The following is a 14,945-nucleotide window of genomic DNA, read 5'->3' on the forward strand; positions in this document are numbered from 1 at the left end:
GTGTTTCATTTTTAACGTCTATAGGAGATAATTATCATTCAGTTTAGGGAAAAATAATCAAAGTTCTTTAAGGATGCCTTATATTATATTTATATATGGCTTATAGCAGAGTAAATAAATGCATACTAAATATGTTTTACTCTTCTAGGAACTACTGCTTTAGAACCCTGCTTTGCTTCCTGACCCTAAATGATTTAATTTATCAGAAATATATATTATATCTTTGCCTTAAGTGAACAAAACCATTAAAATTTTCTCTATGGAGCAAAGCTTCCATATTGATATTATTTGAATATACAGAAGCAATTTTGTTATTTTACCTACATACAGACATTCTTAGTTTCAGAGATCAAATTTGCTATTTTATCATTTTGTGCCTTTAGGGAGATCATTTCCCCTATTTGGATTTCAGTTACCTGGCATGTGAGAGGCATGCATGGTATTTTACTATGATGAGTACATTAATCCCAGTGTGAGGGAATTTTTAGCATGATCAGAACTTTTTCCCCCTTTCTAGATGTCACTATCCATGAGGATCATTGGGTTGGTGAGACAGTCCTGCAATCAACATTTACCAGTCAGTTATTAAATCTTGGGAGTTATTCATCTGTCCAGCCCGAAGAATGTAAGACACATTTTAAATTTAAATATAATAATTTCTTAGTATTCAAAGTATATACATACACATATTGAGAAAAAGTAGCGTTAAAATGGCAATGTTACAAAATGTTTTCTAAATGGTTAGCTGAAAGGTATTGGTTTATTTTCAGTAAGAATGAAAATAGAGTTTATAAAAATCACCTTGTACAGTATAAATCATATTTAAAGAAATATTGGGGTTCATGATTTGTTTTCTTTTTCTTAGAGTCAATATCGTCGTGATTCTTGACCTTTTAGGGAGTCATAGACCTCTTTGAGAAGCTATGTGCCATTTCTTAAGAAAAATAGACTTAAGTAGGGAGATATAAAATTTTGCATATCATCCCAAGTGATTCCATGGACCTCTGAAGTTCTTCCATGGCATTTCTGAGCCTCTGGAATTCTTGAGGTAATGAAAAGAGGAGGTTGTATGACAAATACATGTTTAGTTTTATAAGAAATTGCCAAACTGTTTTTCAGAGTGGCTGTGCCACTTAAACTTCCTACCAGCAACGTATCTTATAGTTTCTCTGCATCCTTGTCAGCATTTGGTATTGTCCTATTTTAAAATTTTAGCCATTCTGATCACTGTGCAGTGATATCTCATTGTGGTATTAACTTGCATTTCTCTAATGGCACAAGACAGATCTAATAGACAGAATATGACTAAGAAATAAAAGATCTAAGCAATATAGTGAGCACTGTAGATCTTATGAATAAAGTGTATCTTGTGGGTATAGATTGAATTCTACATTCTAATGATAGAAATATGCATTTTTGTCATGTGTGCACAGTACAGTCAGGAAAATTGATCCTATTAGGGCACAAAGAAAATGTTAGTAATTTCTATAAAGTGGAATTATTACAAGCATACTGATCAAATGCTATAAAACTCGAATTTGTTTCTTTTTAATTTTTTATAATGTGTGTTTATTGACTGCTCCAGGTCTTTGTTGCTGCATACGGGCTTTTTTCTAGTTGTGTGCAGGCTGCTCATCGCAGCGGCTTCTCTTGCTGCAGAGCACAAGCTCCAGGGCACACAGGATCCAGTGGTTGGCTGCTGACGTGGGCTCAGTAGTTGCGGCTCCTGGGCTCTGGAGCACAGGCTCAATAGTTGCGGTGCGCAGGCTTCATTGCTCTGCAGCATATGGGATCCTCCTAAACCAGGGATCGAACCTGTGTCTCCTACATTAGCAGGTGGATTCTTTACCATTGAGCCACCAGGGAAGTCCAAAAACTAGAATTTATTAACAACAGCAGCGGTAGGTCCTATATCTGGAAATTTTATACCTACTAAACAAATTTTGAGTGAAAAAGGAAATGCAAACTGATATTTATAGAATTAAAAATATAATAATGAAAACACTACATGTCAGAATATCTGGGATGCATTTAAGGAAAATTATCAAAGAAAAATTTATTAGCTAAATTCTTTTTTATCAATAATGATAAAAGAATAAAAATACATGAATTAAATTCAAAACTCTGATACCTAGCAAAAGAACAACAAAGTAAAGCAAAGAAACAAGGAATGAAATAGTAAAGGTAAAAGCAGTAATTAATAAGAATGGGAATTTTAAAATGATAACTAATTTTAATAATAAAATCTTGTTTCCAAAAAAATAGATGAACCAGCTAGTTAATTTGATCAAGAAAAAAGGGAGACATGCACCTCAGTGTTTCTTGCAGCACTATCTGTAATAGCCAAGACAATGTCCACTGATAAGAGGAATGGATAAAGAACATGTGGTACACGTGTACAATGGAATATTACATCCATAAAAATGAATGAAATTATGCCATTTGCAGCAACATGTATAGACCGAGATTATTGTACTGAGTGAAGTAAATCGGATAGAGAAAGACAACTATATGGTATCACTCATATGTGGAATCTTTAAGTTTTTAAAAAATGATACAAATGAACTAATTTGCAAAAGTGAAACAGACTTACAGATGTTGAAAACAAACATGGTTACCAAAGGGGAAATTTAGGGAGAAGGGTGAATCAGGTGTGCTTGGGATCAACATACACAGGCTACTATATACCAGATAGACAACCAGCAAGAACCTGCTGTACAGCGCAGCAAGCTGTAGTCAATATGGGAAATTTAGGGAAAAGGGCAAACCAGGTGCGCTTGGGGTTAACATACACAGGCTACTATATATGAGATAGACAACCAGCAAGAACCTACTATACAGCGTAGGAAGCTGTACTCAATATCCTTTGATAACATATATGAGAAAAGTGTCTGAAAAAGAATGAATGTATGTAAATTTTCTAGGGAAATACAGATAGCCAAAATTGATCCCATTAGAGAAAGAAAGTTTAAACTCACCAGTTTCTATGGAAGAAATAGAGAAAATTACTAAACAACTACCATTCAAAAGAGGGCCAGGTCTGAAAATAGTTTCACAGGAAATTCTGAATTCCCAATTCCTTTTATAAAGCAAATATAACACTTAGCACCTAATCCAAATAAAGACATTACAAATAAAAATACAGACCAGTATTATACATGATTATTGATGTAAAAAGTCTAAACAGGATTTCAGTAGAAATCCCAAAGTCCCTTCACAAGTATGCACACACTAGCCCAAACCTCTTGGTGAAAAAGTGAAAGTCACTCATTAATGTCCAACTCTTTGTGACTCCATGGACTATCCATGGAATTCTTCAGGCCACAATACTGGAGTGGGTGGCTGTCTCCTTCTCCAGGGGATCTTTCCAACCCAGGGATTGAACCCAGGTCTCCTGCATTGCAAGTGGATTCTTTACCAGCTGAGCCGCTAGGGAAGCCTGACTATGTGCATCTACCCTTAGCTTAAAACTTCCCCAATTTTGCTGTTCCAGGAGACACTGCTTTGGGAAACATCCCCAGTATTCTTCTTACTTGCTGCAAGTAATAAATCCTTCCTTCTCTCAATCTTTGGATTGGTAGTGTCTTTTGACTTGACACCCACAAAAAGGTGAACCAAATTTTTGGTTAACAAATTCTCATAACAAATAGAAGAATAAACTCCAAATGGATTAAGAATATAAATATTAAAAAAAAAATCTAACTACTAGAAGGAAACATAAATGAATTCCTCTCTAATCTTGGTGTAGGGAAAGGCTTTCTTGCTATAACTCCAAATCCAGAAGCAGTAAAAACATGAGACATACATTTATCTATGGAAAAATACTAAAAACACATAAAGTCAAAAGACAGTTGGCATACTTGGAAGGAATGTTGCAGCATACACCTGAGACAAAATTCTGCTACTGCTAAGTCGCTTCAGTTGTGTCTGACTCTGTGCGACACCATAGACAGCAGCCCACCAGGCTCCCCCATCCCTGGGATTCTCCAGGCAAGAACACTGGAGTGGGTTGCCATTTCCTTCTCCAATGCATGAAAGTGAAAAGTGAAAGTGAAGTCGCTCAGTCGTGTCCGACTCTTAGTGACCCCATGGACTGCAGCCTACCAGGCTCCTCCATCCATGGGTACTGGAGTGGGGTGCCATTGCCTGCTCCGAGACAAAATTCTAGTGTTCTAGTATATGGAAAACTCTTAAAAATTAAGCAACAAGGGACCTGATTGGAAAATGGAAAGGAGACACGAGAAATTCAAGTTAAAACTACACAGAGGTGTCATTATTCACTTATCAAAGTGGCAAAAATTAAAAAATAGGACAACACATTCTGTTGGTGAGTCTGTGGGGAAACAGGCTCACTTAACCTTGCTGGTGGGAATGTAAATTGCTACAACCCTTGTGGAGGGCTATTTGGCAATACCTAAAAATCCCATGGATGGAGGAGCCTGGTAGGCTGTAGTCCATGGGGTTGCTAAGAGTTGGGCACGACTGAGTGACTTCACTTCACTTTTCACTTTCATGCTTTGGAGAAGGAAATGGCAACCCACTCCAGTATTCTTGCCTGGAGAATCCCAGGGACTCTGATGGGCTGCCGTCTATGGGGTCGCACAGAGTCGGACACGACTGCAGCGACTTAGCAGCAGCAGCAGCAGCAACAGGATTATATATGTGCTCAGCTTTCAGCCCAGCAAGCTTATTTTTGAGAATCTATCCTGAAGATAGAATTACAACAATATGAAAATATCTATACATCAGAACAAAAAAATTATTCATTGCAGTATCGTTTGTAACTGCAAGGCACTGAAAAAATAGAAACACTCATATATAGAACAGTTGATTAAATTGTAGTACAGTCACATAGTGGAATACTATGCAGATGTAAAAAGAAAATGAAAAGAGTCTATGGACTGATATCAAGTGATTTCTAAGACACACTGTTGTGTGGAAAACAGAAGCCCCCAAAAGCATATGTAGTGTGCTGTTCTTCATCTAAGAAAGAAGGGAGGAATAAGAAAATATATGTATAACTCCACATTTGTGCGACAAAAGTACAGGAAGGGGCTTCCCCTTGGTGGCCCAATGGTTAAGAATCCACCTTATAATACAGGCGACACCAGTTTGACCCCTAGTCTGAGAAGATCCCACGTGCCCCAGAGCAGCTGAACTTGTGTGCTACACTATTCAGCCTACGCCCTAGAGCCTGGGAGCCGGAACTGCTGAGCCCGTGCGCTGCAGCTGCTGAGCCCGAGTGCCCTAGAGTCCATGCTCCGCAAGAGAAGTCGCCGCAGTGAGAAGCTCTTGCACTGCAGCTAGAGAAAGTCTGCTCACAGCAACCAAGGCCCAGTGCAGCCAGAAACAAGTACATAGATGGATTTTTTTAATGCAGGAAGGATAAACCAGAAGTAACAAGATTGGTTACCTACAGGGAAGGGTTGGGAGAGAGGTAGAAAGAAAGAGGGGATGGAAATAGGGTAACACTGATGAAGAAGGAGTGACACCTCTCTGAGTATGTCTTTTTGTGTGTCTCTTATCTCGTAGAACCATAGTTAATGCTTCATATACCCCCCACAGTAAACAATTAGAACCAATTAGAATGTGATGGAGTGGGAATCCAAAGCGGAATGGAGACACTGACAAATGAGCCTCACAGAATTAAAAATGAATAAAGTAACTATGCAGAAGGGTAGTGGGGACAAAAGAACAAACCTAAGAAACTGTAGAAAACGGTGTATTGACTGGATTCTGTAAGGCCAAGGGGAAAAACAGCTGTACATAAGTGCTGTAATCTAGTTAGTAAAAGTATTTCTCAAGGAGGAATGTGTTAGCAACAGCTTTGTATATGTACTAGAACTGAACAAGTAAATAAATATGTAATAGATAATGAGAATTGGGTTTTTCATTGTTACAGAAAGAAATTATATATAAAAAAGAGGGAAGATTAAAGGGAACCTTTTGGATTAGAGTCAGAGAGATTAGTATAAGCTCATGGTCTTCTATATATATATATAAGCAAATAGATACAGGAATACAGAAATATAGATGTAAGTGTATGGATGGGCTATTATGCTCAGTACATAAATTTCCTGGTTCTGTCTGCTGAGAGGACACAGCAGCAGGGACACCTCAGTAGTAATGATCCCACCTAGTGCCCGTGTCTTGGTCTGTAAAAGGAATCGGCTCTGCTAGAAGTGGTTGACTACAGGCCTGGGGCAAAGAAAATCTGAGAAGAGCCTGGAACTTTCATGGTGTCAGAAAAGGGTTGTTTTGGAAGAACACAAAAGCCAACTTGAAGGACAGCCTATTGGCAAAAACTGGAACAATTTAAGAAAAAAAGAAAACATAGTGTTGGATTATAGCCCTCAGAATAAGATATGTATGGATTCATACTGATATAAATATTTAACTAACTTACAAAATAAGTAAGCAAGTAAATAAATGAGAGAGCTCTTTTTCACAATTCCATTGGATAAATTGGAATTCCAATGAATAAATGTGAGAAGAAAGAAGAAAACAGAGAATTATCATTAGGTAACTACTTCAGTAATAAATATTGCAAACAAGGATGCATTAATAGATGCTAAAATTAGTAGGTGGAAGTTTGGGGGAGCTATAGCATTGCATATGTATGCAAAGTATCTCCCCAAGGTAGTTATCAACATACAAGGGAAAAAATAACTTTATAGTGAAGAAACTTGGCTGACATCAGCTTAACTGGGTGATCAAGGCAAGTATTCTCAGTATTAAGGATTGTACGAATTCCTTGCTTTGTTGCATTGGCAGGGACACAGCATAATTTTTGTGATATTCCTGCCAAGAATGCATAACCTCATTTCAGTCATGAGTAAACATTAGAGAAACCCAAATGGAGACACATTCTACAAAGTAACTGATCGATACTCTTCAGAAGTGTCAAGGTCATGAATGACAAGACTGATATCCACTGCAGGCTAAAGGAGGATAAAGAGAAATAAGAACTAAATGTAATGTAGAATCCTGGATAGGATTGCCACACGGAAGAAGAGTATTAGTGGGAAAATTGGTAAAATTTGAGTAAGATTTATAGTTTAGTTACTAACATTAATATTTAGACAGTATTAGTTTCTTGTTTGTGGATAACATGATGGATTATTATGATTATTATTTATAGACTTACAAAGAATCCTTCCCCTCTTAAAACTACAAGCAGATTATTAGAAATAATGAGAAAGTTTAGCAAGGTGGCCACGTAAAAGGTTAATATACAAAAGTCAATTGCATTTCTAGAATGGAGTGACTAACAACCAGTAACAAGTAAAGACAAGGCACCATTTACAATATTATCATGTGAATTTAACAATTTTGTTGTTAAATGAAACAATGAAAAATTAAAAGACTAAACATATTTTGTTCACTGATTGAAAGATTTAACATTGTGAAGATTTCAGTTCTCCCCAAGTTGATCTGTAATTCAGTAAAAATCCAATCAAAATCCCAGTAAGATTTTCATGAAATTTGATAAATTATTCTGATAGGTAAAAGAGTAAGTGGTCAAAAGCAGCCTGGGATTTTATTTTTTTTTTTAATTTAGGGATTTCTTTAAATGATTTAAGTTTAATGTTTTATTATGAACATTTGAAGTTGCTACATCTTGGAAAGCACATTTCCAAGGAGTCAAATGGCTTTTAGAGATGTTATTACAGATGTTTTATAGTTGTTAATACAATGGAAGGGTAAAGAATGTTTTAAAATAATGAAAATAATATGGAATGTAAGTATTTTTCAAGGGATTTGAGAGACAGATGTTGTAGATCTCGTTTTAAGACTGAACTGGATTCAAGTAAGATTGCTCTAGTTCAGTAATTTCATGAAGATCTAAGGATCCAATTCTGGATGGAGAATATGCCATGGAAACTCTGGGTAGCTTCAGGCTTTTGCAGAATAATGTGAAAAATATTGAGCTAGTTAAATAGCTTTTAGAAGTTATTTCAAATTTGTTTTTCTACTTACATAGGAATTTATATTGCCTTGTTTTTCACAGGTTACACAAGTTAGTAGCTAAATAAAGTATGTTCTAAGCCTTTTTTGTATAATTAGATAACTATTTTGAAAATGATTAACAGTTGATACTTTGAAAATATTGTAGTTGTTTTTCTTCTGAAAGAAGAAGTCAATTTTGGTTTTTATTTTTGCAAGTTGTTACTACTCATGAGAGCTTACTTCTGATCAACATACATATAGAACTTTTGTTCTTTTCTCATTATAGTAAGGTGTTATAAATTTTACAAATTTAGTCCTGATAATGTGATAGGATATAAATTTATCTTAAATATTACTAAATTAAATATATAAATAGAAGTTTTAACACAGTGTTTCCATGAAGTAGACTATTTTATTTTGAATCTAAGTAATCAAATGTTTCTGTACAAATTTTTATGAAGCAAGAATTAGTAAATAATTTGATGTTAGGGAGCTTCCCCTCCCTCCAAAGCTCTTATTGCAGATAAAGAATAAAGCCCAGAAAAGTTATGTACAAGTTCAGAAGAGTCATTATTGACAAAGTCAGAGTTGAACCCAGCTCTTCTGATTCCAAATGTGCTGGAAATATTGTGAAAGAGGAATCAGAACACCTGGTGAATAAGCTGGAGCTGTAGAAGGAGATATTGGGAGTTGGGTTTTGCTATAATGTAATTGGTCTTATCTTCACTCTTCCTCTCTTTCTCATTCATCTTTCATGATATCTGTTCTTTTCTTTTATGTTCATTATCTTTGTTATGATATCACCATTGTTTTATAAAATTCATTTATGAATTAAGTAACCTTAATTAGAATAGATTTCATATCAGGTTCTGGAAACTTTAGAACATTTGTTTTCATCCATCCACTCAGCTATACTAGAAATCTTGTCTTTCAATCTTTTCTTTAGCCTCCACATCTGACTGTGTTAGATTCTGCCTCTGAACTAGTTCACAAGTCCGTCACCCTTTTCTCCTTCATGCAGTCTTGCCTGGTTTCCAGCTCTCATCATCTGCTGGATGGTCATTAGCTTCCTAAAACGTTCTTCCTACTTTTGTCTGTAAAAATTGCTTCTTCTGCATTAAAGCATTCATAAACTTGCACGGGAAGATATTACATCCCTTTTTTTTTTCTGCCAGTTTTATGAGATATAATTGACATACAGCACTGTGTAAATTTAAGGTACACAGCATAATACATAATGATTTGAGTTGTATACATCATGAAATGATTATGACAATAAGTTAAGTGAATACCATCGCATATGAATGAGATGATAAAAGATAATAAAATTAAAAAGAAGAAAATGTTTTTCCTGTGATGAGAACTCTTAGGATTCACTCTCTTAATAATTTTCACATGTAACATAGAGCAGTGTTAATATATTTATCATGTTGTGCATGACACCCCTAGTACTTACTTATCTTATAACTGAAGCTTTATACCTTTTGACTGCCTTCATCAGTTCCCCCTCACGGCCCCCCATCTCTGTTAACCATAATATTACATCTTTATTTTCACTAATTGCCTACTGAAAATTAACATTTCCTTCCATTATGAATAAGGTGATGATCCACAGTAATATTTTCAATACTTGTGACTTGATCGCCAATGGAAAGCACATATATTTTCATATCACATTATAGTTGTTGGAGGTAACTTGAATATTATTTATCCACATGATACTTTGGCATACTTTGAAGTTATAGTAGTTGCTGTGTACTCTGCTATATCTTATTATTTAATGTTTTAATGAGGCACATAAGTTATCCTCAGTTTTAAAAATATTTTGATTACTGTATTTCCATATAATTGGTTATCCTATTTCATTTGATGAATTTTGAGATACTACTCTGTAATAAAAATGTTGTAAAATTAGATAATGGTTATAGCCACACAACTTTGTGAAGTACAAAAAGCAAAACACTGAAATGTATACTCTAAAAGGGTGAACTTGGGAATTCCCTGGTGGTCCAGTGGTTAGGAATCTGCACTTTCACTGCTGAGGTTCATTCCCTGGATGGTGAACTAAGATCTCACAAGCCGCACAGTGTGGCCAGAAAAAAAAGAAAAAGGGTGAACTTTATGTATGTGAATTATATTCCAATAAAGTTGTTACAAAAATATTATTCTGATAATGGGTCCATATGCTTTATCAGAATACCAAAAGCATCTGAGATACGTAAAGGATTACTAACCCTTTCTCTTTACCTGGAAACATATTCTTCTTCCCAGTTACTACCTAGAAACCTTTTCTTAGGCATTTTCCCAAAGCATTGCTCAAATATTTCCTCAATAAAGCAAGCCTCTTCCAACTTCCCTGGGCAGGTCTTTACTACTACTACTACTACTACTAAGTCACTTCAGTCGTGTCTGACTCTGTGCCACCCCAGAGACGGAAGCCCATCAGGCTCCCCCGTCCCTGGGATTCTCCAGGCAAGAACACTGGAGTGGGTTGCCATTTCCTTCTCCAATGCATGAAAGTGAAAAGTGAAAGTGAAGTCGCTCAGTGGTGTCCGACCCTCAGCGACCCCATGGACTGCAGCCTTCCAGGCTCCTCCATCCATGGGATTTTCCAAGCAAGAGTACTGGAGTTGGGTGCCATTGCCTTCTCCGGGCAGGTCTTTAGGTGCACTCTTAGGAATGCTTACACGTGTCGCTTATATCCTAAGCCCAGTGCTGGTTGTCAACCTCTAGGCTGATAATTTCTTCAGCCTTGAGATCATGTCTTTGTATCCCTAGCACTGGGAGTCTCAAATGATTGTTTTTCTGTGTAGTATTCAGATGGGTGGTTAGAGAGGAGAATGACAGCATTTTAGCCAGTGAATATGGTGAGGGCAGAGGCTTAAAAGTGAGAAAGAATAGAACATGTTCTTGGAGGGCCAGTTAGAGGAGTGTTAGGAGTATTGCAGATGAGAAATGCTAACAGTCTTGAGGAAGAATAGGGGTGGTTGGGATAGCTGGGGAAGATGTGATCAAATCAGATTTCAGGGATTAGGGCGCTGGTTGGATACAACAGGGTAATGGAGGAGTCAAAAAAATAATTGATGCGTATCTATATATAGCTGATTCATTTTGTTGTATAGCAGAAACTAACACAACATTGTCAAGCAACTATACCCCAATTAAAAAAAAAACTAAAATATTGGTCTTGGTTAATTGGTAGAAAAATGATACTGTTAATGAAATAGAGAAGTAAGGGAACAGGGCAGGTTTTTTTTTTTTTGCAGATGATAAATAATTCCATTTCCGTTGGTTAAAAACATCAAGCTTATTTTGGCATCTAACCTGGTTCAAGGATAAGCTACATGCATTATAGAAATGAAATCATGTTTGACACTTAATCACACTTTGCAACAAAAAATACAGTTCTAAGAAAATGCCATGTTATCAAGAAAATATAACGTTTCCCTCTTTTGTATATATGGTCTTTTTTTTCTTTCCTAGATTCCAGTATGATTAGTAATGTTGTACTTCAAGACTTACTGGCATATGTATCTTCAAAACATTCCTATCTCAGAAATCTTCCTCAGAGGCATCCTCAGAAAATGAGCAGTATAGAATTTATAGAATTGGAGCAGCTTCAGCCAGACATACTAGTCCATGCAATTCTAAGAGTTGTTGATATCACTGTACTGACAGGTAAATATTTTGGGTACTTCATCAATCTTAGGTTATAAAAAAATTAAGACATAACAAGGACCTACTGTATCACACAGGGAATTGTACTCAATATTTTATAATAACATATAAGGGAAGGAAACCTGAAGAAGAGTGTATATATCACTGTGCTGTATGCCTGAAACTAATGTGATACTGTAGATCAACTGTATTTTGATTAAAAGAAACTTAAGCACAGGACTGTCTTAGTGTACCGTTTGGTTATCAGTAGATATTTATCATTAGACAGTAAAGTATGATATCACATGCAGTAGAGTAACGCCAACTAAATATTTCTTTTCCTTTTCCAGAGGCGTTATACAGTTATAGAGGACAGAAGCAAAGGAAAGTTATGTTAACAGTGGAACAGACCCAAGGTCAACATTATGTGCTTGTATTATGGGGTCCTGGAGCAGCCTGGTACCCTCAACTTCAAAGGAAAAAAGGTAAATACACGAAAAAGCATTTAATCTATTTATAGATAAGTAAATGATTAATGCTTATGAGCCTAAGATGAAGGGACTCTGGAGATCAGACAACGTTTGAAATATAATTGAGCATGATTGAATATTCTTTTGTAGATTTCTTGTTACAATTTTTTACCTCCTGTAAACAATTCAACAATCTATAATCCTCTATAATTAATGGCAGCAAATTAAAAGGTTTCATTTATTCCCAGGTATACTACTTTACCTTTTTAGTGAAGATTGAAGATCTTACCTTCCTTGGATAATGTTGTTTAAAAATTTAATTCTGGAGATGCTTCTACAATTTTTATTCAGCCAAGGTACTCTGATAAATAAACTCCTCTCTGGTTATAGGGCAGATGTTAGAGGAGTTGCATTAACTCTTTCAAGTCACAGTGTTACTGTTTAATAAATTACTATGTTCCAGGTTTTTATTCCAGTTGTTTTAAAAGTGTGGACTATTAGACATACATAGCATGTTCATGTTTAAAGTATGACCCATGGTTACATTTTTCTTTAGAGCATCAGTTAATCATTTATGAGGTATTAAATGGAATTGGAACAACAGACTGGTTCCAAATAGGGAAAGGAGTACGTCAAGGCTGTATATTGTCACCCTGGTTATTTAACTTATATGCATAGTACATCATGAGAAATGCTGGGCTGGATGAAACACAAGCTGGACTCAAGATTGCCAGAAGCAATATCAGTAACCTCAGATATGCAGATGATACCACCCTTATGGCAGAAAGCGAAGAACTAAAAAGAGCCTCTTAATGAAAATGAAAGAGGAGAATGAGAAAGTTGGCTTAAAACTCAACATTCAGAAAACGAAGATCATGGCATCCAGTACCATTACTTCATGGCAAATAGATGGGGAAACAGTGGAAACAGTGTCAGACTTTTTTTGGGGGGGTCTCCAAAATCACTGCAAATGGTAACTGCAGCCATGAAATTAAAAAACGCTTGCTCCTTGGAAGAAAAATTATGACCAACCTAGACAGCATATTCAAAAGCAGAGACATTACTTTGCCAACAAAGGTCCATCTAGCCAAAGCCATGGTTTTTCCAGTGGTCATGTGTGGATGTGAGAGCTGGACTGTAAGGAAAGCTGAAAGTCAAAGAATGGAAGCTTTGAACTGGCGTTGGAGAGGACTCTTGAGAAGCCCTTGGATGCAAGGAGATCCAACCAGTCCATCCTAAGGGAGATCAGTCCTGGATATTCATTGGAAGGACTGATGCTGAAGCTGAAACTCCAATACTTTGGCCACCTAATGCGAAGAACTGACTCATTTGAAAAGACCCTGATGCTGGGAAAGATTTTGGGCAGGAGGAGAAGGGGACAACAGAGGATGAGATGGTTGAATGGCATCACCGACTCAATGGAAATGAGTCTGAGTAAACCGCCACCAACTCTGGGAGTTGATGATGGACAGGGAGGCCTGGCGTGCTGCAGTCCATGGGGTCACAAAGAGTTGGACACGACTGAGCGACTGAACTGAACTGAATTGATGTTTCAATAACATAGTGTAACATCTTCATTTTGATATTAGATCCTTTAGTTATAACAATCAGAGACAGTTTAATTAGTGGCTTCTGAGTTATTTGATTAGGTATGTGATCCATTCTTTTTTTACCTGAAAGAGTTAATGTGTCTTTGCAAACTTCTATTTCAAAATAGTTATCTAAAGATAGGATCTATCACATTACCTCTTTTAATCATTAATAGGCCATAACTAGGAATTGAGATAAATCTGAAATTTGGCTTTCATGTTAAGATCAAACAGTGGCAAATATTTGTTTGGTTGAGAAATCTGAAAAACATGTGTCAGTGATACAGAAACCATCATCACTGACCACTGTGTCATGGTCGGGAACATGAGTGTGCTGCATGCTGAGCAGAATGTAGATCAAAGGTGGCATTCCAGTTATAGTGGAGCTGCAGCAAGGCATGCTCCATGCTTAATACGAATATCTCTTAAAAGCTGATGGTTATTTGGTCAATAGAAGAGGAAGTATATTTTCTCCAGATAATTCTTTGATATTTAGGTTAATGTTGAAAATTTATAAATCCATGAATTAAAGTGTAGTTTCTTTGTTCATTTCTTCAGCATATTTATTTATATTTCAAGTTTTAATATCTGCCTTAATACCTCAAGATCTAATTTTGAAGAGTCATTTAAGTAAGTGGTTCTCCTTTCACAAATTGTTAGTATTCTGTCTATTCATCTAGTATTTCTTGAGGCATTCTCTGTATTATTCTGTCTGTACTGAGCCCTCATTTTCCTTGTTCCCGAGGGTAACAAACTCACATTTAGGTGATATAATTAGAAGTGATTGTCAAGCAGTAATTACTGAATACTAGAGACAGAAGAGTTGATGTTTTGGAGAAAAATAATAAATTAATTCCCAGTTTTTTTGAAATGTTTTGCTAGTAGGAATTTGGTATGCCTGACATGCAGCAAGCAGTGGTTACAGTTAAAGTCCTAATGAGGGTGGGCTAGGGACATAAACTACACTTCTTGGTAATAATTCGGTATGCATAAAATAAGCTATTCAGAACTAAGTGCCTTTCGAATGCAATATTCTCCTGAAATCTAATAGAAGTCTAATATTTAAAAAAACATAACATTACAATAAAGTACACTCATGACATTACTGATTAAGCACAGAATAATACAAATGATCCCAACCTTTGTGACTATGCTTCATGGAAAATCACAGTTATATCTGATGGAGGTTGGTATTCCTTCACACCCTTAACTCATGATTGAAGTATAGAATTGTATCACAAACTGTCTTGGTACTGCTCAGTCTCCCTCAGACCCACTA

The 14,945-nt window shown here is 36.2% G+C and overlaps 1 protein-coding gene across 4 annotated transcripts in view; it reads left to right on the forward strand.

The window, feature by feature from the left end:
• Positions 1-14,945, forward strand: part of SHLD2 (shieldin complex subunit 2) — a 114,163-nt gene that overhangs the window by 81,637 nt on the left and 17,581 nt on the right. For 3 of the 4 annotated variants that reach the window (XM_070364848.1, XM_070364849.1, XM_070364847.1), the window contains 3 exons: positions 518-625; positions 11,434-11,628; positions 11,958-12,092. In XM_070364848.1, the coding sequence (XP_070220949.1) occupies positions 518-625; positions 11,434-11,628; positions 11,958-12,092 (438 nt within the window). The remainder of the gene's footprint in view (positions 1-517; positions 626-11,433; positions 11,629-11,957; positions 12,093-14,945) is intronic. The other variant, XM_070364850.1, reaches the window with a different exon arrangement.

Source organism: Bos mutus, chromosome 28 (genome assembly GCF_027580195.1).
Source record: "Bos mutus isolate GX-2022 chromosome 28, NWIPB_WYAK_1.1, whole genome shotgun sequence".
NCBI lineage: Eukaryota > Metazoa > Chordata > Mammalia > Artiodactyla > Bovidae > Bos > Bos mutus.